The 23,801-nt window shown below is 40.6% G+C and overlaps 2 protein-coding genes across 3 annotated transcripts; one reads left to right on the top strand and one right to left on the bottom strand.

Annotated features, from left to right (window-relative positions):
- The first annotated feature begins 937 nt into the window (after positions 1–937).
- LOC129770414 (PR domain zinc finger protein 5-like) lies at positions 938–20,992 on the top strand. Its single transcript, XM_055773244.1, has 3 exons — positions 938–1,407; positions 1,465–2,653; positions 20,061–20,992. The coding sequence occupies exons 1-3, from the start codon at positions 1,063–1,065 to the stop codon at positions 20,810–20,812; spliced, it is 2,286 nt and encodes a 761-aa protein (XP_055629219.1). The 5' UTR covers positions 938–1,062; the 3' UTR covers positions 20,813–20,992.
- A 353-nt stretch (positions 20,993–21,345) lies between these two features.
- Positions 21,346–23,399, bottom strand: LOC129768032 (zinc finger protein OZF-like). 2 transcript variants are annotated; one of them, XR_008741618.1, is made up of 3 exons: positions 23,063–23,399; positions 21,852–23,000; positions 21,346–21,704 (listed from the first exon to the last, which is right to left on the bottom strand). XR_008741618.1 is itself a non-coding variant. In XM_055769397.1 (2 exons), the coding sequence occupies exons 1-2, from the start codon at positions 23,201–23,203 to the stop codon at positions 21,963–21,965; spliced, it is 1,179 nt and encodes a 392-aa protein (XP_055625372.1). In that variant the 5' UTR covers positions 23,204–23,399; the 3' UTR covers positions 21,346–21,962. The 2 variants fall into 2 exon arrangements, 1 of the variants encoding a protein (XP_055625372.1); XM_055769397.1 differs by having other exon boundaries at positions 21,346–23,000.
- Between the last annotated feature and the right edge of the window lie 402 nt (positions 23,400–23,801).

Here is a 23,801-nt window from a genome sequence, read left to right on the forward strand (position 1 = left end):
TAATCATTTCGAACACTCAAGTTCCCGCACAGATTATTTTAATGTACGTGATCTATCGCCGTAGATAATTTCTTTTTTGACGTATAAACCTGACGCAGAATAAGATGCATCAAACCTGGTACTGACTGTTAAATCCGGTGCTCAGTTCTTGAGTTGAGTCGTGAGGAACGGTGTTCACAAATATTTTTTATTTATATGGATATGCAAAATTTTCCGAAAAATGACTTTCCAATTTCCCAACTTTTCGAATGGTTTTCATAACTTTTTTGGCGTATAAACCTGACGCAGAATAAGATGCATCAAACCTGATACTGGCTGTTAAACCCTTTGCTCGTGAGGAACGGACACCAAATCATTTTTATTTATATAGGTTTACAAACTCCGCCTGCGAATGACGGATCTCTATAGTAGCATGTCCGAAAAAGGACCTGAAACTATTGAGAACCATAGTAGAAGGTCCAAATTCCCTATGGAGGTTGGTTGTAATAGCTGTTATCCATGGTTTTTATGGAAAGAAAGAAATGGATGAACTCTTAATCACATCACTCACCACAGTGAATTCTGATTCTTACCTCTCCCCACTAACAACTATTCCTTCCTTGATAAACGCTAGGGAACCACGCTATAGAGGCGACCCATCTGGCTTTCGGGCGGTGAATATCATACTAACATTCCTTCCCTTTCTCAGGTGACTGTATGGACGTGTCCGGCGTCGTTATTGACTATTTAAAGTTCATATCACCGAAACTTTTACAATGAGAATGGATTGCTACTCCCAAGCGTCATTCGGTATGTTCTTTGTGCAATTTCGCTGGTTCAGGTCAATCACGGAGAGCAACTACGAAGTGTACAGTCTACCCAAGCTCAAGCTCATTTATTTTTGAATTTACAGCCGTCGAAATGCCTCTTCACATCTGGCATCTCTGCTAATGAACGTCACTTTTCTCACTCAAGATAAAAAGTGCTGTCAAACAAAAAGCTAAAAAATAGCATTTTCATTCGGATTTAGATTGTGCTGCGTTACCAATATTTGTTTTGCAAGAAAAGCAATTGATCGTGAAAATGGAGACTCGTTTCTCTAGTGGCGTCTCCGGTAAAATCATTACACCAACAGGTCCCAACATTTGCCGTATTTGTCTCCTCAATGGAGGCCCTGTTGGAAGCGATGGAGATAACGCGAAAGGAATGGAATCGATCTTTACAACGGTCGGTGAATACGAAGATAGAAGTTTGTACGGCATTATGATGACCGTGTGTGCTCCTCTCGGCAAGAAGGAAGTGCTGAAGGGTATGCCGGATAGAATTTGCCGTAGCTGCAAATGGCGCTTGCTGTCCGCATATGAACTGTACGATATTTGTCTGCGCAGCGACGAAAAGATAAGGGGGGTGATGGAGTCGAAAAAACAGGTATTCCATATGATTTTTAAGCAATGAATGCGAAAACAATTCGAGATAAATTTTCAGCTACTATCCCAGAAAAATCCTGATCAGATTTCTGTAAAGCAGGAAATTATAGATCCCGATGATCAGGATTACAATCATGATGACACCGGTGGATTGGAGAACTCATCGTACATGATGGGGGACCATTATTTCCCGACAGCAGAGAGCACCCTGATGAGTGACAACCCGACGGAACTGCTAGAGGAAATGCAAACGACTGTAGACCCGAACGAAACTTTGTTCGAGGCAAATTACAAATTCGATGATAATGGAAACCATTGCTGTCTTATATGTGGCCAAGAGTTCGTCTACAAAAGCCAGTGTCGTTCCCATATTATTGTCAAGCATGATCCTATGAAGCCTTTCAAATGCGACGTTTGTCACTACACATTAACGACGGAACTTCGATTGATACGCCACAAGGCAATGACTCATGGCGAGGAGGAATTGCTTGAGCCAGCCATCAAGGAGGAAAAAGATGATCCGGTGGATAGCATATACACTTGCAAGATTTGTTCCAAAACCTTCACCTCGATAGTTCGCTTCAAACGACATAAGAACGTTCACGTCGTGTACAACAGACCGTTCAAGTGCGATATCTGCTTGTATCGCTTCCCGAATCGTGCTCAGCTGAACCAACATGTTAAGCTACACCAAGAGAAGTCGGGGGATGCTGACGGAGGCAGCGAGCAAAGCGAATGGAAGTGTGACTATTGCGACGAGAAACTACCTGGCAAACGGGCTCATACCATGCACGTTCGTCGATTCCATCCGCAGGAACTGCAGAACGAGGCGAAGGAAAAGAATGACTATAAATGCATAATTTGTTCGGAAGCGTTTGCGAGGGAAAGTGTCCTCAACACTCACATGAAAATGCACGAGCTTTTGGCTTTTGAGAAGGACAAAGAACAGCGCCAGGAGCTGGAGCTGTTGGTCAAGAAGGAATTGAAGGCCCAGCTACCCAAAGGTTCCGAAGGCAGCTCAAGTGTTGGGACGAGCGAGAGCCTGGGTGGAACACTTCTGAACAGCACTGGTAGCAAGAAGAAAAGCGATGCCGATGTTTGCTTTGTGTGCATGATATGCGAACATGAATTTGAGGAACGTGAGCTGCTGTTGAAACATCAGAAGCTGTTGCATAGTGAGTTACAACTCAATATTGTGTCTGGTGGCCAGGAGGATAATGCTGCAACGACGGAGGGCACTAATGATGGTAAGTTGCGAAACTATCTGTTTTATTTTACGCATCCTTTAATGTTAAGAGTTGTCCACGTACCAATCGGCCGATTTACGAGCAGCGAAGGGCATGAAAATGCTTACGCTTGCTCTCGGAGGGGGAAAAGGGACAACAATAATGTCCAAATGAAAAAAGACGGGTGGGTAATGTCGGGGAGATAACCGGAAAGACGTAGGACTACACCAAGGGGTGTCCATTATTCGAATATCATGGAGCACAGATCCTAGAATGATCAACTTTTCATGTACAAAATTACAGAAAAAAAATCAATGGATAAAATAAAACCTCACCACTCAGCAAACACTCAAACGTTTAGATTCAAATACGAAAAAATCAAAATTTGCCGTGCAAATGGCGTGCGGTGCAAATGTTGCAGGGGTTATTGTTCAGCCCGCAACGAACACATACTTGATGGCAAGCATATCGTAATAGGAATTTACCGTCTGGTATCGTGATATAATTGGGCTTTGCACTCCTCATGAATAACTGTTGAATCTACTAGTCAAGTCCTTCATTTGATACCCATATATAATATGTAATCCGCCATTTTGGATTTGCATTTTTCATAAATAACTGTGATCTACTAGTCAATCCCTTTCATTTGATACCCATATTGATGGGGCTTTGAGAAAATATGTAATCCACCATTTTGTAGCGGTCGCCATCTTGGATTTTCAATATCATGAAATATGCAGTTTTATAATTGTTGCCACCACCAGCAGATCGGCAACCCTGCCATGCAGGACGACAATAGTTTAGAGATGCCTCGCCATGCTTAGCAATACTTGTCATGCTGATGAAAACAACAGAATATACAAGAGGATAATCGTAATTTATAATATTCGTTAAGATCATTTTGCCATTTGGTTTGATCCTTTTTTCGCACTGAATTTGTAAGTAAATAAGAAATTAATGAACTGATGATGAAATAATGCATTCAAATAAAATTACAGCTTGAAGCTGTTTTGTACTGCTGTCAGGAATTAGCGCGATTTATTATTCGAAAGAATGAATCTTCAAGAAATTCACCGGTATGAATGATTCCGTGATGACGCCTGAGCAAACCAAGTCGTGTGTAGCTTGTAATCGGCCTGATACGGCTGACAATATGGTATGCTGCGATAATTGTGATGACTGGTGGCATTTCTCTTGTGCCGGGGTAACAGCATCAGTAGAATGCCGTGATTGGATCTGTTCACGATGCCTTCCAATCACAAACCAATCAACTATCGTCGTAGCGTCCTCAACGAGATCAACGTCCTCTGGTCAGAGATTACGCGAGCAACGTTTGGCTGAGCAGCATGAGCTAGAGAGGCAGCAAATGCAACGGGAACACGAACTACAAAAAAAGCACCTGGAACAAAAGCAACAGGTGCAGGCAGGACGAGACGACGAAAACAAGAGTGTTCGTAGTAAGCGTAGTATCGTCAGTTCAACGAGACGCACTAATCGGTGGGTGGAGCAGCATGCAGAAGCTTCCATGGCTGTAAACGAAAATGAAGGTGCAGTGGGTGGTATTGCCATCGAAGCAGTAACCCAGCAGGACGCCCAATCGTCACAGCAACAAGGCAAACTTGTGATGGAACTCCAGGGAAAAATGAATAGGCGCGAGGAGGAATCCCAGAAGCTGATCCAGGATTTACAGGAGCAACTGAAAAAACTCCAGCTTGAATTACAGAAAACACGTAATGAATCAATATCGACGATAGCAAAGGGGGCGATTCCTAAAACTCTTCCGAATACAACAAATGTTTCAAGAGGATGTTCGTTTCAACTGAATGGGGTAAATTGTGAAATATCTCCGGTAGAAACCATAGCACCAGTATCGATGGCACCATCAATCCCTATGGGATCAAGGAATAGCACTCGCTTCATAGAACACGTCGATGGTTCTTTATCTCTTGCACGCGATGATTTGCAAAATGATCGTGAACAGCAGCGTGAACTCGTTTCATTAAAAAAAAAGTGGTCAAAATGTCCCCCCTGTCGCAACCGTAAAGCAACCTATTCAACGTGAATCCACCACTTTTGATCAACCGCGAAATAACGTATCTTTAGGACAACGAAACAGTGTTTTTTCTCAAGTATCTACTGGGAACCGAAACCCATTGTTCGAATTTCCATTACCACAGCAGCAGCAGCAGCGAAGCGTCGCGCACTCAGGGCAGAATTATGTCACTAATGAACCAGTTGCAGAAGAGGTTCCCGTTAGAGTTGGACCAACACAAAATCAACTCGCTGCTAGACAAATTCTTCCACGAGATTTACCAGTTTTCACAGGTGTTCCTGCGGACTGGCCTGTTTTTATTAGCAACTTTAATTACACTACGGAGGCGTGTGGGTATGGTGACGGCGAAAACATGATTCGTTTTCAACGCTGCCTAAAGGGCATTGCTTGGGAGGCCGTACGGAGTCGCTTAATTCTACCCACCTCCGTACCCCAAGTGATTGAGTCACTGCGGATGCGTTTTGGTCGCCCCGAAATTTTGATAGAATCCTTTATCGAGAAAGTGAGAACATCTTCGTCACCGAGAGCCGATAAGCTTGATTCGCTGATTGAGTTTGGAACGATGGTACAGGGGCTCTGTGACCATATAATTGCAGCGAACCTCCCGGAACATTTGGGCAACCCTACGTTACTAAAAGATTTGGTAAGCAAGTTACCTGCTGACTATAAAATGCGGTGGGCCAGTCGCCGAAAACAAGTAACTGTCGTCAATTTAGAAACGTTCAGTAAATTCATGGAGGAAATAGTAGAGGATGCATACAGTGTAACATCTTTCCCAACCAGTGATCAACTACACAAAATTGTGAGACAGAAGCAAATTGACCGTAGCTTTGTTCACGCAGATGCCGAAGAAAACTTCCAAGAATGCGACACGAGAAATCGTCCCGTAGAAACGACAGGAATAGAATGTTCAATCTGTCAGAGATATGGACATCGTGCTAGAGAATGCAGAACTCAATTGATGATCGCTGGAAGAAAATACAAAGCCAAGCACTCTGTCGTACCTGTCTTTTTGGGCATGGGCGCAGGGCATGCCGCAGTAAAACACGCTGCGGAGTAGATGGTTGCCAATACCGTCATCATCCGCTATTGCATTCGTCCCCCTCGGTACAGTCATCTCCGAAGCGAGACCAGACAGAAGCCAACCACGTGCATCAGGACAATTTGTCTGAACTTCTCTTTCGGATCGTTCCGGTCACGCTATATGGACGTGCAGGTAGCCTGAATACGTTCGCCTTTTTGGATGAAGGCTCATCCCTTACGATGATAAAAAGGAGTTTAGCAGAAGAACTAGGAGTAGAAGGATATATCAAACCACTCTGCTTAAAGTGGACTGGCAATGTAACGAGACAAGAACATAATTCAAAACGTGTTGCTTTCGACATTTCTGGGTTGAGAAAAAATAAGCGGTATCGCATGGTAGATGTTGGCACAATTGAATCTCTAGATTTACCAACGCAGTTTTCCCGTGGACACAATGAAGCAACGCTTCCCCCACCTTCAAGGGCTTCCCTTAGTAGGTTATAATAACGCTAAACCGCAGATGTTAATCGGCATCGATAATTTGAAGCTAGCAGTTCCATTGAAAACGCGTGAAGGTGAAAATGGTGGTCCGACAGCCGTGAAAACCCGACTAGGCTGGAACGTATACGGCTGCCGAAAAGAGAAAGATACTCAAGCATACAGCTATCATATTTGTGAATGCGGGGGTGATAAAGCTTTGAACGATAACGTGAAAGCATATTTTGCACTGGATGACGTCGAAAGTAAACAAGCTGTAGACATATCAGAAGAAGATAAGCGGGCTAGGCGTATCATGCAAGAGACCACTCGACGGATTGGAGATCGATATGAGACGGGTTTGTTGTGGAAACATGAAAATGTCGAGTTCCCGGACAGCTACAGTATGGCTTCGAAAAGGTTAGAATGCTTAGAAAAAAGAATGGAGAAAGATCATATCCTACGAGAAAACATTTTACGTCAAATTCGAGAGTATCAGGTGAAGGGTTACGCGCACCGAGCTTCACCTGAGGAGATGACTAACTTTGATCCCCGTAGAATCTGGTTCTTGCCGCTAGGAGCTGTAGTAAACCCGAAGAAGCCCGGGAAGGTCCGATTGATATGGGATGCTTCTTCAAAGGTTGATGGTATCTCCTTAAACACACTACTCCTCAAAGGTCCCGACGAGCTCACTTCGCTGCTGCACGTGTTGTTCCGTTTTCGACAATTTCCTGTGGCAGTGACCGCCGACATCAAGGAAATGTTCCACCAATTAAAAATAAGAGAAATGGATAAATGTGCACAACTTTTTCTATGGCGGGACGATCCTGGCAAACAACCAGACGTCTACATTATGGACGTAGCAGTATTTGGAGCGACATGTTCACCTGCTATGGCCCAATACGTTAAAAACGTGAATGCAGAGAGATTTTCTCAGGATTTCCCGAGAGCCGTGGAAGGGATCATCCAATGCCACTATGTGGACGACTATCTGGATAGTTTTCTGACTATTGAAGAAGCAAAAAAGGTAGCGTCGGAGGTGAAAGCAATCCACAAATGTGGCGGATTTGAGATTCGAGGATGGGGATCAAACTTTGATGAGATTCCATTTTATCTTGGAGAGCCTAAGGAGACTGTCGTAAAAAACCTTGGGGTAATGAATGGGGAAGAAACAGAACGAGTTCTGGGTATGCAATGGCTTACGGAGAGAGATGAACTTAAATATTCCACCGAGATGAGAGCGGATATAACGTATCTGATCGCTAGTAGCGCGATACCAACCAAACGGCAGGTACTTAGATGCCTAATGACACTATTTGATCCGCTTGGTTTGGCGGCACCGTATGTTGTACACGGGAAAATCCTGTTGCAGGACATATGGCGTGCAGGATCAGATTGGGACGAGCCAATCGCTGAGTCATCATTCGAGCGTTGGCAAATCTGGACCGCAATGCTCAGGAGTATTAATGGAGTGCGTATCCCTCGTAGCTACTTTAGAAGTATTTCTGGGGAATGCATGCATGATATTCAAATTCACACATTCGTCGACGCGAGTCCGGCTGCTTACGCGTGCGTTTCATATTTGCGCGTCGTGAATTCTGATGGGAAAGCAGAAGTTGCTTTGGTTGCAGCAAAAACGAAAGTTGCGCCTTTAAAACTAATGACAATCCCGAGGCTCGAGTTACAAGCCTGTGTGCAGGGGGCCCGCCTTATGAAGTTCGTCGTAGACGGTCACAACTTTGGGATAACCAAGAGGTTCCTGTGGACAGATTCGACAGTGGCGTTGAGCTGGATCAATTCGGATCCGTGTAGATTTCGACCGTTCGTTGCACATCGCGTGAGTGAAATCCAGGAGTATACGCAACAAATGGAGTGGCAATGGGTGCCATCAGATAAGAATCCCGCTGACGAAGCATCAAAATGGGGAGCTGGTCCCTACTTCTGTTCGAATAGTATCTGGTTTAGCGGACCAGAATTCCTTTGTAAACCCGAGGATGAATGGATCGACTGGGAGATACCGCATCATCGAGTGCAACAATGCAAAGACGAACTGCGATCACTATACATACATCAAGAGTTTTTCATTCCGGAACCGATCGTCGATGTCAGCCGATTTTCGTCCTGGAATCGTTTGCATCGTTCCGTTGCTTATGTCTACCGATTTATCGTCAATTCGAAACGCAACCGCAATTACCAAACTGGTGATCTAACACAGAACGAGTTACAGGAGGCTGAAAAATTTTTGATTCGATCGGTACAGTGGGAGTGTTTTGCAGAAGAGATGGCAACATTATCTAGAAATCAAAAAGTAGCTGATACTGAACGTCGTGCTCTGGACAAGACCAGCAAAATGTATCAACTTACACCGACTTTGGATGAAGTAGGCATCCTACGAATAGATGGTAGGATAGGAGCGGCTTCTTGCGCTTCAAGAGATCTCAAATTCCCCATCATATTGCCAAAATCACATCACCTAACTCATCTAATCATCGATCGACAGCACCGTATTCTGCTACACGCGAACAATGAGACAGTGGTCAATGAAGTTCGCCAACGTTTCCACGTTCCGAATTTACGAGCCCAGGTGAAGAAAGTAGTTGAAAACTGTCAATACTGTAGGATAAAAAAAAGCAGTCCCACGAGTTCCTCAAATGGCAGCTTTACCATTAGCCAGATTATCTCCGTATGTACGCCCTTTCAGTTATGTAGGGGTTGATTACTTTGGGCCTTTATTCGTGAAAGTTGGAAGAAGTAGTGTGAAGCGCTGGGTGGCGCTTTTCACATGTATGACAATTCGTGCTGTCCATGTGGAGATGGTCCACAATTTAACCACTGAGTCCTGTATCCGAAGCGTGCGCCGTTTCGTCTGTCGTCGTGGAGCTCCCCTAGAAATACACAGTGACCATGCTACAAATTTTCAAGGTGCAGAAAGAGTTTTGAGGGAGCAAATCAATGCTGGACTAACTAGAACCTTCACAAGTACAACAACTAAGTGGCGATTCATCCCTCCTAGTGCCCCACACATGGGAGGTGCGTGGGAGCGGATGGTAAGGTCGATAAAAACTGCTATTATCTCGGCGTATAACGATGAACGAATGAATGATGAATCTCTGCATACATTGCTATTGGAAGCGGAATCGTTAGTGAATAGTAGGCCCTTGACGTACTTACCTCTGGACTCTGAGGAACAAGAGGCTCTTACTCCTAACCACTTCCTTCTAGGGAGTTCATCTGGTTCAAAAGAGGAATTCAGCGTAACCACAAGCGATAGTGTGATGCTAAAACAATCATGGAAGAAGATTCAAGGATACATGGATCGATTTTGGTCGCGTTGGATCAGAGAGTACTTGCCAGTACTCACAAAACGTACGAAATGGTTTGGTGAGACGAGGAATGCGCAAGTGGATGACCTTGTACTGGTGTTGGATGATACCAGAAAAAACAATTGGAATCGAGGTCGAATATTGGAGGTGATAACCGGAAAAGATGGCACCGTTAGACAAGCAGTCGTGCAAACTTCCAGTGGCGTATTTCGGCGACCAGTTTCAAAACTGGCTGTGCTGGAGGTTGCAGGCGTAGATGGAACCACAGCCACCACGGGTTCCACCGGGGGGAGGATGTTGCCACCACCAGCAGATCGGCAACCCTGCCATGCAGGACGACAATAGTTTAGAGATGCCTCGTCATGCTTAGCAATACTTGTCATGCTGATGAAAACAACAGAATATACAAGAGGATAATCGTAATTTATAATATTCGTTAAGATCATTTTGCCATTTGGTTTGATCCTTTTTTCGCACTGAATTTGTAAGTAAATAAGAAATTAATGAACTGATGATGAAATAATGCATTTAAATAAAATTACAGCTTGAAGCTGTTTTGTACTGCTGTCAGGAATTAGCGCGATTTATTATTCGAAAGAATAATAATGACTGCAGAGATAAGAGTGTGTTCCAAATTTCAGATCAACCGGTCAACAGGAAAGGGGTCAAATTTCAATTAATGTGGTACAGCGCCATAGACAAACATGTTACATACAAACATACAAATATGTTACAGCTAAATAAAACCGTTTAAAAACTCCAGCGTTCTATCAAATCGAGCGCGATTAGCCACACATCCACCCGGCGCGACGCTTCCACCGCTTTTAACACACTTCGATTGCTCTTCTGCTCCACATCCCATTGAAACTCCTGTCTCTCACTCTTGCGGTATCGCACCGCATACATCCCCGGCAAATGCAGCAATCGCTTATGCTGAAAATCAATTTCAAGATAGCGTCTTTCCTGCTTGGCGTCCGATGATAGAATGTGGCCAAGCCCCACCATCGCTCACTCTATATAGCCATATAGTTAACGTTGTAGCGACCGCCTATATTTATTTATAACCTCTTTTTGTCTCCCTCCCTCACATTGTCCATACGATTCGCCCGTACCCGTGGAAGCTTGCAATAAATAGCTGTTTGCTCCGGTAGCGCAGACAAAATGTATGGGAAAGTAGGGAATTCTTTCTTCCAATTTCTCATCAATTTGAACTTTATATGAGCTGAAAACCCGTAATGTGTAGCATATAAACAATTTCTGAGGGTTTTTCCTATCAATGTGTGTATTTGGAACCAAAATCCATTCATTAATTGAGGAGGTATTAGCATTCAAAAACTGAACACTTTTTCACACAGAAATATTGAAATGGGCTCCTATATTGAAAGGTTAGACGTAGTCCTAGGTCAGAAAAATGTTTGTTGTGAATTTTAGACTCAAAATATTACAAAGATAAATTAATTTTGTTTTTCATTTATCTCTATTTTTTAACTCGAGTCGAACTCGTTACTCAATAACGAGTCTGATGCATTTAGCGCGTTTTTCACGTTGGCTCAGTGTTTGCCGATTGAACTCATTTTCGTTTGTTCAAATATGATCTTACAGAAGTCATTTCTCACAGTGGCATTTGTTTTTCATTGAAAAAACAATTTGTTGTTTGTCATTGAAGCAACAATGAGAAGCGGATTTCATTGATTTTATGTTAATAGATAACCCGTTCCAACCTACAATGCTTCTCATAAAGAATACCTGTCCATAATACGAAGATCCATGATGAAGTGACCGTTAAAAATACCGTTATGATAGACTGGTTGAATACGATTAGTAAGATAGGATCAGAGATGCCAACCTTCATGATTTTTCAGGATTTCCCAGACTTTTTAGCACGCTCCCTGATATCCTGATGAACACTCAATTTATCCTGATTTTTCCTCATTTTTGTACTCTACATTACTCGTAATAAATATACTGGTTTCCATGTCAAATTTTTTTGTCATGATAGTTCTCCGGTTCGCACTTGTATATATCTTACATAAAGTTAAACTTTGTACTTAACTTTTTTTACCTCTACCCACAATTGTTTCGTGGCTTCCCAAAGCAGTGCTAGAAAATTTCATGAAACCAGATTGCCTGACGAAATGAAATTACAACGAGAAGTTTGAGGAACAACATTGCTTTATTGAGGATAATGTGTATGTAGATGTATCCCCAGAATTATTAATGTAGGAATACATTTCAGAGTGTAAAACTACTCGAGAGAAAATTTCAGAATTCACAGTCAATATAAAAAGATTTTATATGTAATATGTTCGTCTGATTCAAAGTAGAATAAACTTTAATGGTGGAACTATGGTAAATATATCTATAACCGTACTAAATATCATAAAAATTAGCAAAATTTCAACAAGTCTTCCACTGCTGGTATGCTTTCTTCATTTGTTGAGTAAAGATTATGAATTCAGTGAAAATTTGAACATTGATTTCTCAGCAATTGACTGTAGTGATGCTGTAGGTATTTCGGAAAAAAATATAAACGATCAAAAAGTCAGACGAAACGCTTGCATTCCCGCCTATGTGAGGATTTATACCATGCTTATTAATTCTTTTACATATCCGACCTCGCCCGAAGGAAGATGTAGTCTGTTTCTGGTGGGATTTGGAGTGGATTCTGTAGTATGAACTACTACCAAGCATTCTGTTTCTCACATGTATGGCTCGCAGTAGTTTTCGACGAGGAAGTAAACATGTTCTGGAAGAATAGAATATTAAGCTGTGGCGAAAGATTGTGAAACAGAACTATGGATATAAAATTAAATTATAATGCTTTGATTGAAAATGATGTTTTTGTTTTCCCAAAAATCAACATTAACTTTTCGGATAACCCAATATGAGCTATCCTGATTTATCCTGATTTTCATTTTCATTCTTCCTGATTTTTTTCAAATTATAGTTGGCAACCCTGGATAGGATTAAATTCAGTTTACAGCACTTATAGAAAATTGAAAGATTGACGAAAGTTTACTCAGTAAGGTAACACGGGGTGAGTTGGACATATGGAGTGATTTGGACCACCCCTTTATCTCAAAAAGTACGGCTCAACTTGGATTTTTTTATAATGTCATATCTTTCTATTGTTGAACCGCATGTACCTAATGTAAAAAAATTTTGGTAAAATTCGACATGTGGAAGAAAATGGTAGCATGAACACAGCAAGCACTTTAATTGTCAAAAAATGTGAATTTTCCGATCGTGGTTTTAAGGTTTTTCCCGCTGATTGAACAAACTTTACGCACAGTCAAAAGCTTTTGCAAAATCAACCAGCAGTAAGAACGCCACTCCTTTTTTATCGATAACTCTAGCTGACCCGACAAACTTCGTCTCGTCTACAATTTATGTTTGGTTATCACATCCACGGTTTCTTACTAAGCGCACGTTCATGGGTCCAGCAGCCCCCCATGTCCTTAGAGAGGGGGTAGGTGTGTCGAACCTTCATAGAAACGTTTCGTGCCCCCTAAAACCTCGACATGCCAAATATGGCTCAATTTGCTTGATTAGACCTCGAGTTATGCAGAAATATTTGTTTATTTGTATGGAGAGGGGATGGAGTGTCTGACCACCATATAAACATTTATTGCACCCCAAAACCTCCATATGACTAATTTGGTTTCATTTGCTTGAATAATTCTCGAGTAATGCAGAAATTCGCCAGATTGATAAGGACTCAGAAAATTCATCCCATCAATACAGTTGCAATTTTGTGGTTTGAGGAGTTTTTCGAAAACTTTTGAAAGAGTATATAACAGACTAATTGGTCGAAGATTAGAAATATCCGAAATGTGTGAATTTTTGTTCGAGGCTTAATCATTTTCCAAATTAGAGGGAATTTCTATGTATCAATGATTCTGTTGAAAAGATGGGTGAATAAGGGTAGTGCCAACGGTAGCATAATTCTTTATTATTTTTGATTTTTATTTGATCTAATCCAACAGCATTCGATTTGATAGAAAAAATAACATTTACATTCTAATAATCCTCTACTGCGTTAAAAGCAAGGTCATTTGCATTTGCTCTAAAAACCGGCATCACAGCTAAAGTTTGGGGGGCACAAGCGTTAACAATCTAGCTCGTTTGTTTCCAGGTGTTACCCATAGTTTGAATATCGGAATACACGCAAGCAGCATTTCACCTACAACGATTCAAATGTCGTTGGAAGGGCATTCCGATACAAGATGGTCGTCAATACGGCAAGCGGTATTAGCGTTGAAAAGGTCCATTTGTTCCGTCTTTTTTGTTCTCACTGATTTAACAGGTTAGACTAAACACAACAGTACCACCGAATACGGGGCTAAAACTTCAGCCTCGTACTCGGTGGCACTGTTGTGTTTGGTTGAATCCCATAGATTATAAATTTGTTTGTCTTTTGGAACTTTGGGAAAGAATCTTAAATAGTATGGACAAAGTGAATGAATCGCTACAATCAAAAGGCATGACCTTAGACGTAGCAAGTAAACTCCTCAAAGCCTTGTGTTTCGAGAAGGAAGCATCTTACCATGCCATATAGTATGCAAAAGAAAAGTATACTCAATTTGGTATCCCTGACAATTTCAAAGCTACTCGACCACGGAAAACGAGAAGAAACTGGAAACTCCACAGCCCCTCTAACGAGTGAAGATAGTTTATCTCTGTATTCGAGAAAATAGTATTGCAGTTGGAACAGCGTGGAGAAGCTAAAGCGGACATAGCATCAGACTAACATCTATAAGCATGAATCAATTGAAGCAGACTGCGTCAAATTCCGGACGGAAGTTTTCTTCAGACGTTGATACAGAGAAACTTGTATCAAAGGGGAAGTGTTCAAGACGTAGACGAAGGATCTTTTCTCTGATATGAACTCTTCGACGCCTCGTGTCTCGTGAATATTGGCGATTTTTTTTTCTTGCGAAATTTGGCGGAATGTTTTCGCTAAAGTCAAATTACGGAAAGATGCGAATCTTACGACCTCCGGTGATCAGAACAACACTGCAATCGAAAACAAGTGTTACTAGATTGGTGAATCAAACATGAAAGTGAATTCAAGTATATCCCGGAATTTGTACAATTTATCTTCAGAAAATTTAAAAGAGTACAATTAAAAATTCGAAAAAAAAATTAGTATGTTGCAGCTATAGCCGGCTAGCTTGAATATCACTTACATCGTTTCATCGATGTGAAGCTGAACAACAATTTCGACATCTTGTTGCGCCCATCTAGGTTGTCTTGTTCAAACTGTCTTATATGAGCAAAGCCATCTGTCAAAGCAACGCGAATTCGTATTAATTCGCAGCAAAAGCTTGAGTGGTTAAAATCAATATTGAAGTAGTGTTTGGGATATGCATCAAGTTTCTACGCATGATTGAAATTGCGAACACTTCCTTTTGAAATGTGAATTTACTGAACTTTAATGTTATAAATAATTTAATATTCAAAACCCTGACATTCTTTGGGTTATGGACTTTATTTTAACATCATTTACAAGTATCGATACCGATGAAGCGCTCTTGGTCCCGAAACCATGTAAACTATTAAACAAAATACAATCAATAATTACGAAAGCAAAATCCAAATTTTTGCGAGCACAACATTTTTTTAAAAAAGACTAGCTAATTGACTTTCTTTTGATATATCGATCATATGAATCGGTACAGTAGTTTAAAAGTATTTTTTTTTAAATTGCATTTTTGCTGTTCGGAATTTGAGACAAAAGTGTTCGGAATATGAGTCAGTGACAAAAATGGTGTTCGGAATTTGAGACAATACATTCAACATATTTTTAGTTTTTAACCATGAATATGTATTTGTAAAACAATCTTATTGTAGTCAAATGAAAAAGAAGGCTCTATTGTATCCGAAAATTAAATTAATTTCCCGAAAGAGTACCATTTTGAGTAATGAGACACTATTTAATGGCCATCAAAGCGTAAGTGTTCGGAATATGAGACAAAACGAATTTTCCTGACGGTTCCAGTGACATCATGCGAACGCAGTTTCAGCGTCTTAGGTTTCAGTAACCTTAAATTGATTAAAATTTATTTGCGTTCCATAATAAACCAAGATCGACTCAATGACTTGGCAATTCTTTCAATCGAGAAGGAATCGCTAGCCGAATTTAGATGCAATTGGGAATCAATTTGCTTCAGCTAAAGCACGCAAGGCAAAAATTTGACTGAAGAATTTTACTTCGCTTATTCTCTAGTGGAAGTAATGATATTGATTCTAGCCTTCTAAATACGAATAGACTGCTCATAATCTTCTCAAATGGCTCTAACGTTCCTAGAGGAACTTCGCCGTCTCAACGTAGTTTTACTTCCGTCATTTTTGTTAGTACTTAGTTGAGATTTCTGTGCCAAATAACACGCCTTGAATGCATTCTGAGTGGCAAGCTCTAGAGTACACGTGACCACAGTGCATGTCGGAGAAAATTTCTTTGAAGAAAAATTCCCCCGACCAGAACGGGAATCGGACCCGAACCCCCGGCATGATAATGTGTGACGCTAACCACTCGGCCACGGCTGCTCATAATAAACATTGGTATAAGTCAGTAGTTTTCTCAAAATATCACAATCTCAAAACTAGTGAAAAAAAGTGTTATATTTTGACGCACCATTTTCATACTTTGCCGGGGGGCGTTGTCCACCCTCACTACGCCTCTGCTCTGTTATCACAGCTGAATCTGATTCATATCATGTTAACGAGTGTTATCTAAATAACAGCTAGCTAAATATTCAGGGACGGGTAATTAGAATCAATTTTGATTTTTAACGCTTGGGTCCCTTGCGTTTTCCTACTCTACTTCCTTTCTAGCTCGTCTCCCCTCCCCAATGCAGTTCAGTGCAGAATCAATTATTTCTAGCTGACGCCAAAAATATGTTGAAGTTAAACAGACGCGAACGGAAACAACCGATAACTGCATTAGTATTATTAATAGTGTGCTGCCAGCTAGAAATCACTAATAAAAAATTACTCGCGTTTGTTTGTGTATGTGCAAAAAAAATGACTTGCGTGTCAGGCAATAAAACCATCAACAACAGTATCTCACTTGCGACACAATTTGCACTCATCTAGGCCGCAGTGTGTTGCTAGCAACACCGATCCAGTGTGAAATATTTTTTCGGTGGAAAAGTTATTTGTTTTGAAGCAGCCATATGATTACCAAAATGGTCGTGTATGGAGTGCAAGTACTATTTTTCGATGTTACTATTAAAAAAAATGAAATCATCATTAAAAACGTGCTAAAAAGCAATTTTTGTTTTCAAACAGCTGCCATTTTGTCCAAAAACATATTTTTGACTTCTCCGAGGTTCATGCGATAGCGGCATCTTTACTGTTTCAGAATCTGTTCGATATTTTTGTTTCAGATAACCAGAAGGGTTGATATCGTGTACGCCATGGCACAACTTTTTTTTAACCCCCTCGCTTCATCAGCTTGTAACTATTCTAGTTACGAATATTTTTGTTTTATTGTGAAAAGTTAGATGAACAAATAATGTTATAATGGATAATGAAATTATTCTTTGTTTTTTTTTTGGAGCATGAAAGATCGTTTAAAATTTGTGTTTTTTTTACTAGAATACCCCCTTAAAATATTATAAAATCCACCTTCTATTGGTGTCAATGCGCCCCTCATTTAAGCTAACTTTTAATCAATCACCATATGACTATTTGGCACGTATTTAGACCTTTTCTGGATTATAACACTTACAAATATTGTAAACATCATGCTTGCACACCGTTTGTATCAGATTTACATAGCTAAACCATGTAATTAATGCATTTCGATGACCTCAATTCCGATCATAAGTTATCCGATTCATTAATGTTGTTTTGTCCACATGATTTCTATAACAACCGCTTGGCGCGCTACAATTTGTTTTCTAGTGTCTTACGCGCATAAAGTTTCTCTGTGTTGAGTGTGTTGGGGTGAACAATTTAAAAAGGTCCAAGAAAAGGCAATATTTTGGAGAAAGCCTAAATTATGAATGGATCAATATGATGACAGTAAACTCAAGCAATGAGAAATGCAACATCTTCTCGAAAAATTAATTTTTTTCATTCAAAAATAGTGGTTTCTAAAACTAGGCATGATCATTTTTCGGACAAACCATGATCATATTTTCCTTTTGGAAGAAAATCGTAAAAAAACGTAAAATTTTGAATAATTTCAACGCCTCATGGTAGTATTAGCAACTAGAGAATTGGGGACTTTCAACAAACCCTAACTCGTTTTGATTATAGGGGAAGTGGGAGCATAGTGGTCACCCTAAGGAATATGCCCATTTCCAGCGTCCACATACCGCTTCAATTCCCGTTTTTCGAAGAATATCATAGTTGAACTCATTGTTGTTCAAGATAGCATTCGGATTTCACTATAAAAATTCAAAATATTAAATTTTTCATCATTAGAAAAAAAGAGGCGAAAAATCGAACTTTTTTTTTGCTTGGAGGTATAGTGGTCAGCTAGTGGGGACAAAGTGGTCACTCGCACATATCAAGCTAACTGGGATAGATTTATGCGTTTTTTTCGTCCAAATTTGTTCAAATCATATTTGATATAGTAGGTACATGTATGGAATAAGCTTGAGACTAGAGTCTCAATTTATTTTTTTTCATGCACACAAAAATGTAGTAAGAAACACATAACGTTCCGCATAATAAGGCTTCATTTAGTTGGAGTGGTATATTTTTCCAGGGTCAATGCAACAAAAGAAACCTCTTCAAGAGCAGAATGTGACGAGGTATAACAGCTTCAGTAAACAGAACATTGTAAGTGAAACACCTATGACCACTTTGCCCCCAAACACGAAAGAAATCTCTATGCTAATTAAACGCTGAGATTGAGCAAAATATCTGTTTACCTCTCCTAGAATAGGTGAACAGTTATCCAAACTGATGATTTGTCCAACGTATCAGATTTAATATTCTAAATTTCACGTAAAATTTCTTAGATACCATGCGCACAGAACTACGGCCCAATGACTTTCGGGAGAGCAATTTTTGTTTTCATTTATATTTCGACATTTTGACAGCTCTACTGAAGTACAGGGTGACTCAAAAGTCATTAAATTCTTCAAACATAAGGTGACTATCAATACGGTTTCAATAGTCAATAGTTATACTACCAAACAAGCACACTTAGAAAAATCCTCGGTCCAACACTACCAAATACATTTGGTAATGCAAAATTAGTAGAATGTACAAATTTTTTGTACATATTGTCAACAAACCCGCATCCCTACCAGAGATTAGTATAGTTGACTCGATAACATTAGTAAGCTTGGATATTGTCATATCTGAAAACTGGTGGGAAAAGCGTGTATTAACCATTTTCATTGTTCCCATAAGGCAATACGGAGGTATAATAAGGATATAATTCTGATACGTGCATTTTCGACGAGAAAATGTATCCGATATTGGGCTTCCGAATCATGGTTCTGCTTGACATATGTGTTTATTAGTACGGTCGATAATGACTATAGATTGGTAGTATTTACCAAAAAAATCGTTATATTTACTAATTATTTCTCTCAGTGCAGGTGACCACTTTGCCCCCCATGACCAATTTGCCCCCACTACCCCTATGTGATTTTCATGAAGAAAAATCGATTTGCATTCACTAGTTGCGTGAAAACACCCAAAATCAGACAAACCAAGATCATTTATCCTACTCACTTAAACTAATGAAAACTGAGGATTTGGTAATGAAAATTTTGCGCAAAAGGCTAACATGAGTAATCAGTTGACGACACCGGTGATGGTTAGCGTGGTTACAATGCTCTCCTATGACATTCAAAATACCACTTTTTTGGAAGACGGCCTGGGACTATCCGTTTCGGCGAAATGAAACGGATAAAACTTTCTATTTAATAACTGAATAAGATTTTCAGCCAAAGGCTGGTTCATCTCTAAACGTCCAATCATTTTGACGACTATGATGATTTTAGCCAAACTGCTCAAGTAGTTTGATATGAGCAGCTAATTTGTGATTATTTCCCTATTAGCCGTTGCTCAATTGGATACGGATTCTCATAAATCGCGAGTTATATCCAAGAATTTCTTTAAAATTACATTACCAGTGTGTTGGTCACTAGCCGGTTGGTTTGCTTTTCAATGAATTCGAAAATGCTTATAAAAAGGATCACAGCTGACACGCACGACATCTTGAGGCATACTGTCCCGAATACTGATCAAAAGATGCTATATTGACCGTTCTATCGCATTTTTAATGTATCTTTGGGAATAAAAAAATCCTTGTATCGCATATAAATAAATTATTCTCTTCTCCTCCTTGCGTGTGCTTCCAATTCTTTTTACGCTTGGATATGATGAAATACTCAACTACGATTGGCTTCGCAAAGGTATAGATATATAAGAATTGTGCTTCGTCCCTACGATAGGTACTCGTTATTAACAACCGAGTTATACAAATATATTTGAAACGACCGTCATACCATTTCGATTTATATAAATCAACGAGAACCGAACTTTTTGGTTATATCTGATAACTTTTCCCTCATTACAGCTGACGACAACCCGACAGCTCTTGACAAAGATGACGAATCTACGAGCGACACGGCTAAAAATGCTGACGAAGACGACTCGATGGTGGTTGACGTTGATCCCATTCAACTGCTACAGCAATCGGAGAACGGGCAGCCGAAACGTCCCGGTGCATCTGCTATACCCAAGTGTAACATCTGTCAGAAAACATTTATGTACAACTGTCTGCTGCAGAGCCATATCAAGAAAAGCCACAGCGAGACCAAACCATTTGAGTGCAAAAAGTGCCATATGCGCTTCGGTTATCGGGGCACCCTCCAGAAACATGAATTGACACATTCCGCTCAAAGCATCCGATCGGGAGATCACGGTTCCATTATGTATAAATGTAAAATTTGTTCCGCTAAATTTCTAGAGCTTAAGCTGCTTACTTTCCACTTGAGATCTCATCGCAACTTGACGATACCGGCCGAGTATACTATCCCAAAGAAGATCGAGATATTCCAGTGTAACTTTTGCCCCCAGATATTCAATGTCAAGGAAGAATTTGACGAACACCTATCGAGAGACCATCGGCAGAACATTCCTCCCCAGCAGCAGTCTACTCCCGTACAACCCCAACAGCATCATAACCACCATGCGCGCAAAAATCCGGATCCACGAAAACGGTTAGCCGAGCGGCAGCCAATGAATGAGAAAGAGATATTCTTCGATAAATTATCGATCGTGAAGCTTGAACACCCCGCGAAGCCTGTATCAATGGAAACGATATAAGATGGCCGACAGAAAATATTTCTTTACAGAATGAACCGTAGGTATATAGCATAAGCAACAATAAGAGTAAATCTAAGGAGGGGGTGGGTGAGAAATCGATAACTTTCATGTGCATTTTGAGATATCCCATATACCATATGGTAGCAACCATTTAAGATTGTGAAATAAATGAGGTTAAGACCACCACGGGAGAATATACATTGATGTTCCGAACATACGTTACGTTTAATAATCTTCGATGTCGAAGATCATTCCGACACGTGGTCTCGAATTGCTGTTCCTGCTGCTGGTTGATTGCTGTTGCTGTTCCTACTGCTGGTTGATTCCCGTTGCTGTCCTGCTGTCGGTGGATGCTACTCGTGGAGCTACTCGTCTGTTTTAAGTCGAGCACGGCTACTGGAATATGAAAATAAACGAGACGAGCACTCATCTTCTCGTCTCGTCTTCTGGAATAGGGCCCTATGTTTTCTAACAACTACGGAGGTCATACTCTTAGTAACAAAATAAGGTTTATTGATTCAAAAACAATCAGCTGGAAGTTTATTCATAACGTTTGAAAATATGGGAAGAAAACACATGGTGATACCTATGATAAAATCTAATTAAACAATGAAAGGTTTGATTTCAGGTTCAAATCGCACTTTACACTTTTATGTAATGACACGAATGCCACGATGACGGCGCCAGTGGTTGTATGGTTAGCGTAACAGCCTCACAATCCGATCGGCCTGGGTTCAATCCCAGCTGGCGTCGTTGGGATTTTCTGAGGCGAAAAATCTCTGGTTACGTCTTCCTTCGGAGCGGAAGTAAAAGAAGTTGGCCCGGCTCATGAGTTGTTGAGTCTGATAGGTAGGAACAGGTGGAGTCGCCTCCCTGATGTCGGTGATTGGCACTAAAGTGGCGGAAATAGGCCGACGAAAAATAAGCGAAGATAAAAAAAAAAAAAAAAAAAAACGAATGCCACGCATTTTAGTGGTAAAGTGTCACAAAACAATAAATAATAATAATAACTTTTATGCTGAATTTTCAACTCATTAACCTTTACATTTTGCTAAAGCAGTTGGCTGTTAATCCAGTTTTGGTGAAGAGTTCAATAGTACAGGCGATACGATTCGATAAAAATCTTTGAAATATTCGCGAACTGAATTCTTTAATCCATTAAAATATGATTCCGCAGATGATTCTGCAATGAAACTTTTTGTGCAAAACCCCTTCCACATATATGACACGCGATGTCGGCCTGCAAGGAATGCTTGTGCTTCCGATGGAACTGCAGGGAGCTTTTACGATTGAATGTTTTAACGCATAAATCACACTGAAATGGCCGGTCATTTGTGTGGCACATTGAATGGTTTAGGAGTTCATCTTTGGAAACAAATCTCTTCGGGCAGGATTCACATTCGAACGCTTTCTCCGCCCAATGCTTGCGCCGTTTGTGCATTATCAAATTGCTGGAGAACCGAAAATGCTCACCACACAGGTCACATACATATGGTTTGCTGTCAGAGTGGGTCAGCATATGTCTTTTAAGACCACTTTTCTGCGTGGTTGAATGACCGCAGATGGTACAGGCGAAAGGTTTCTCCTTGCTGTGACCGAGTAGATGAGTACGAAGTGAAGCGGCTTGGCGGTACGATTTGCCGCAAATATCGCATCTATATTTCTCTGGGTCATGCGTAGCCATGTGTCCAACGTAGGCCATTCTGGTCTTGAAGTGCTCACCGCAACAGTTACACAGGAAGTTAGTGTCCTCAGAGTGTAACAAGAGATGGCATTGGTAGGATTTTTTGGTGCTAAGTATCTTGTGACAGTACTGACACTCGAAGCATGATTTCGATTGATTTGTGCCCGAACTACCAACATTGGGGGCATCGGTCTCGTTGGTTCTTAACTCAGTATTTCTCTCTCGAACTGCGTTGCCTTCATTTGGGATGAATTCTGATGATATATAAGTTCTATTTTTCTGATGCGTTGCTTCATTTTCCAATACATCGTTATAGTTGTTTCCGCCAACACCCGCTCCATCGGGTACAGCTTTAGTGTCCTGATCAATAGTCACGATTTGTCCGACCTTCGTTCTCCATTGAGAATCTACTTGCAAACATCTCAAACGGAAACGTACAAAATGTTTCAGAGTTAACGAGCACTTGCTGCATATCACTTGGGGTTGTTTCTCATCGTCATGTATCTGAAAATGCATCGCATCTGTAAAATGAACTGTGAGTGTACAACATACCAATTCAGCCATACCTCCAGTGTTGGAATAAACTGCTTTAGAATATCGACAAACTTCTGTTTCTGACCGCATATTAAAGATTCTTTGAAGAGCATACGACACTTTGAGTTCGTTTGGGAATGGCAAGTTCGGCAAATTGGGGCTTGATTCATCATTAATTTTGAGTTTTTCTGGCCTCATATTCCATAACTGGTCTATGGTTCAAATGAAGAGCGATTTAGAAAAATACATCGCTAGAAGAAATATAAAACAAGCTATTTGCGTTTTGATAACGAGATGTGTGCGAGATATCGAATCCCTCTGCGAACTGTATGTTTGTAAACAAATTTAACCAAACATTGATACACAATTATTTCAAATCATGCTACTCTCAAGAATGTCTCCTTTCAAAATCTACTAAACGCATTTCTTAGACAAAGTGTAATAATAGGTGGGAAGATACGGTTATTAAACCCAAGATGTATAGAAGTATTACTCAAGACGGGTCTATGGTACTAGGTGAGGCCGTTTTGTCACTGAGTTGGTTAGGGGAGCGGTATATGAAAATAGTAGGGAAGAAAGCAGAAGGGGAGTTATTTGCTTGAAGCGTGAAAGAGACAGACTGATCATGAGCGAGCTTGGGCACAAGCGTATTGTGTTTTGTTTACAAACAAAACACAGTAGATTTCCAATATGGCTGAAGAGTGATTTTAGAAAGATGGCCCACCTTAGGATATACTTCTACGCGCCTTGGTATTACTAAGGTGAGGCCGT

Source organism: Toxorhynchites rutilus, chromosome 2 (genome assembly GCF_029784135.1).
Source record: "Toxorhynchites rutilus septentrionalis strain SRP chromosome 2, ASM2978413v1, whole genome shotgun sequence".
Classification (NCBI taxonomy): Eukaryota; Metazoa; Arthropoda; class Insecta; order Diptera; family Culicidae; genus Toxorhynchites; species Toxorhynchites rutilus.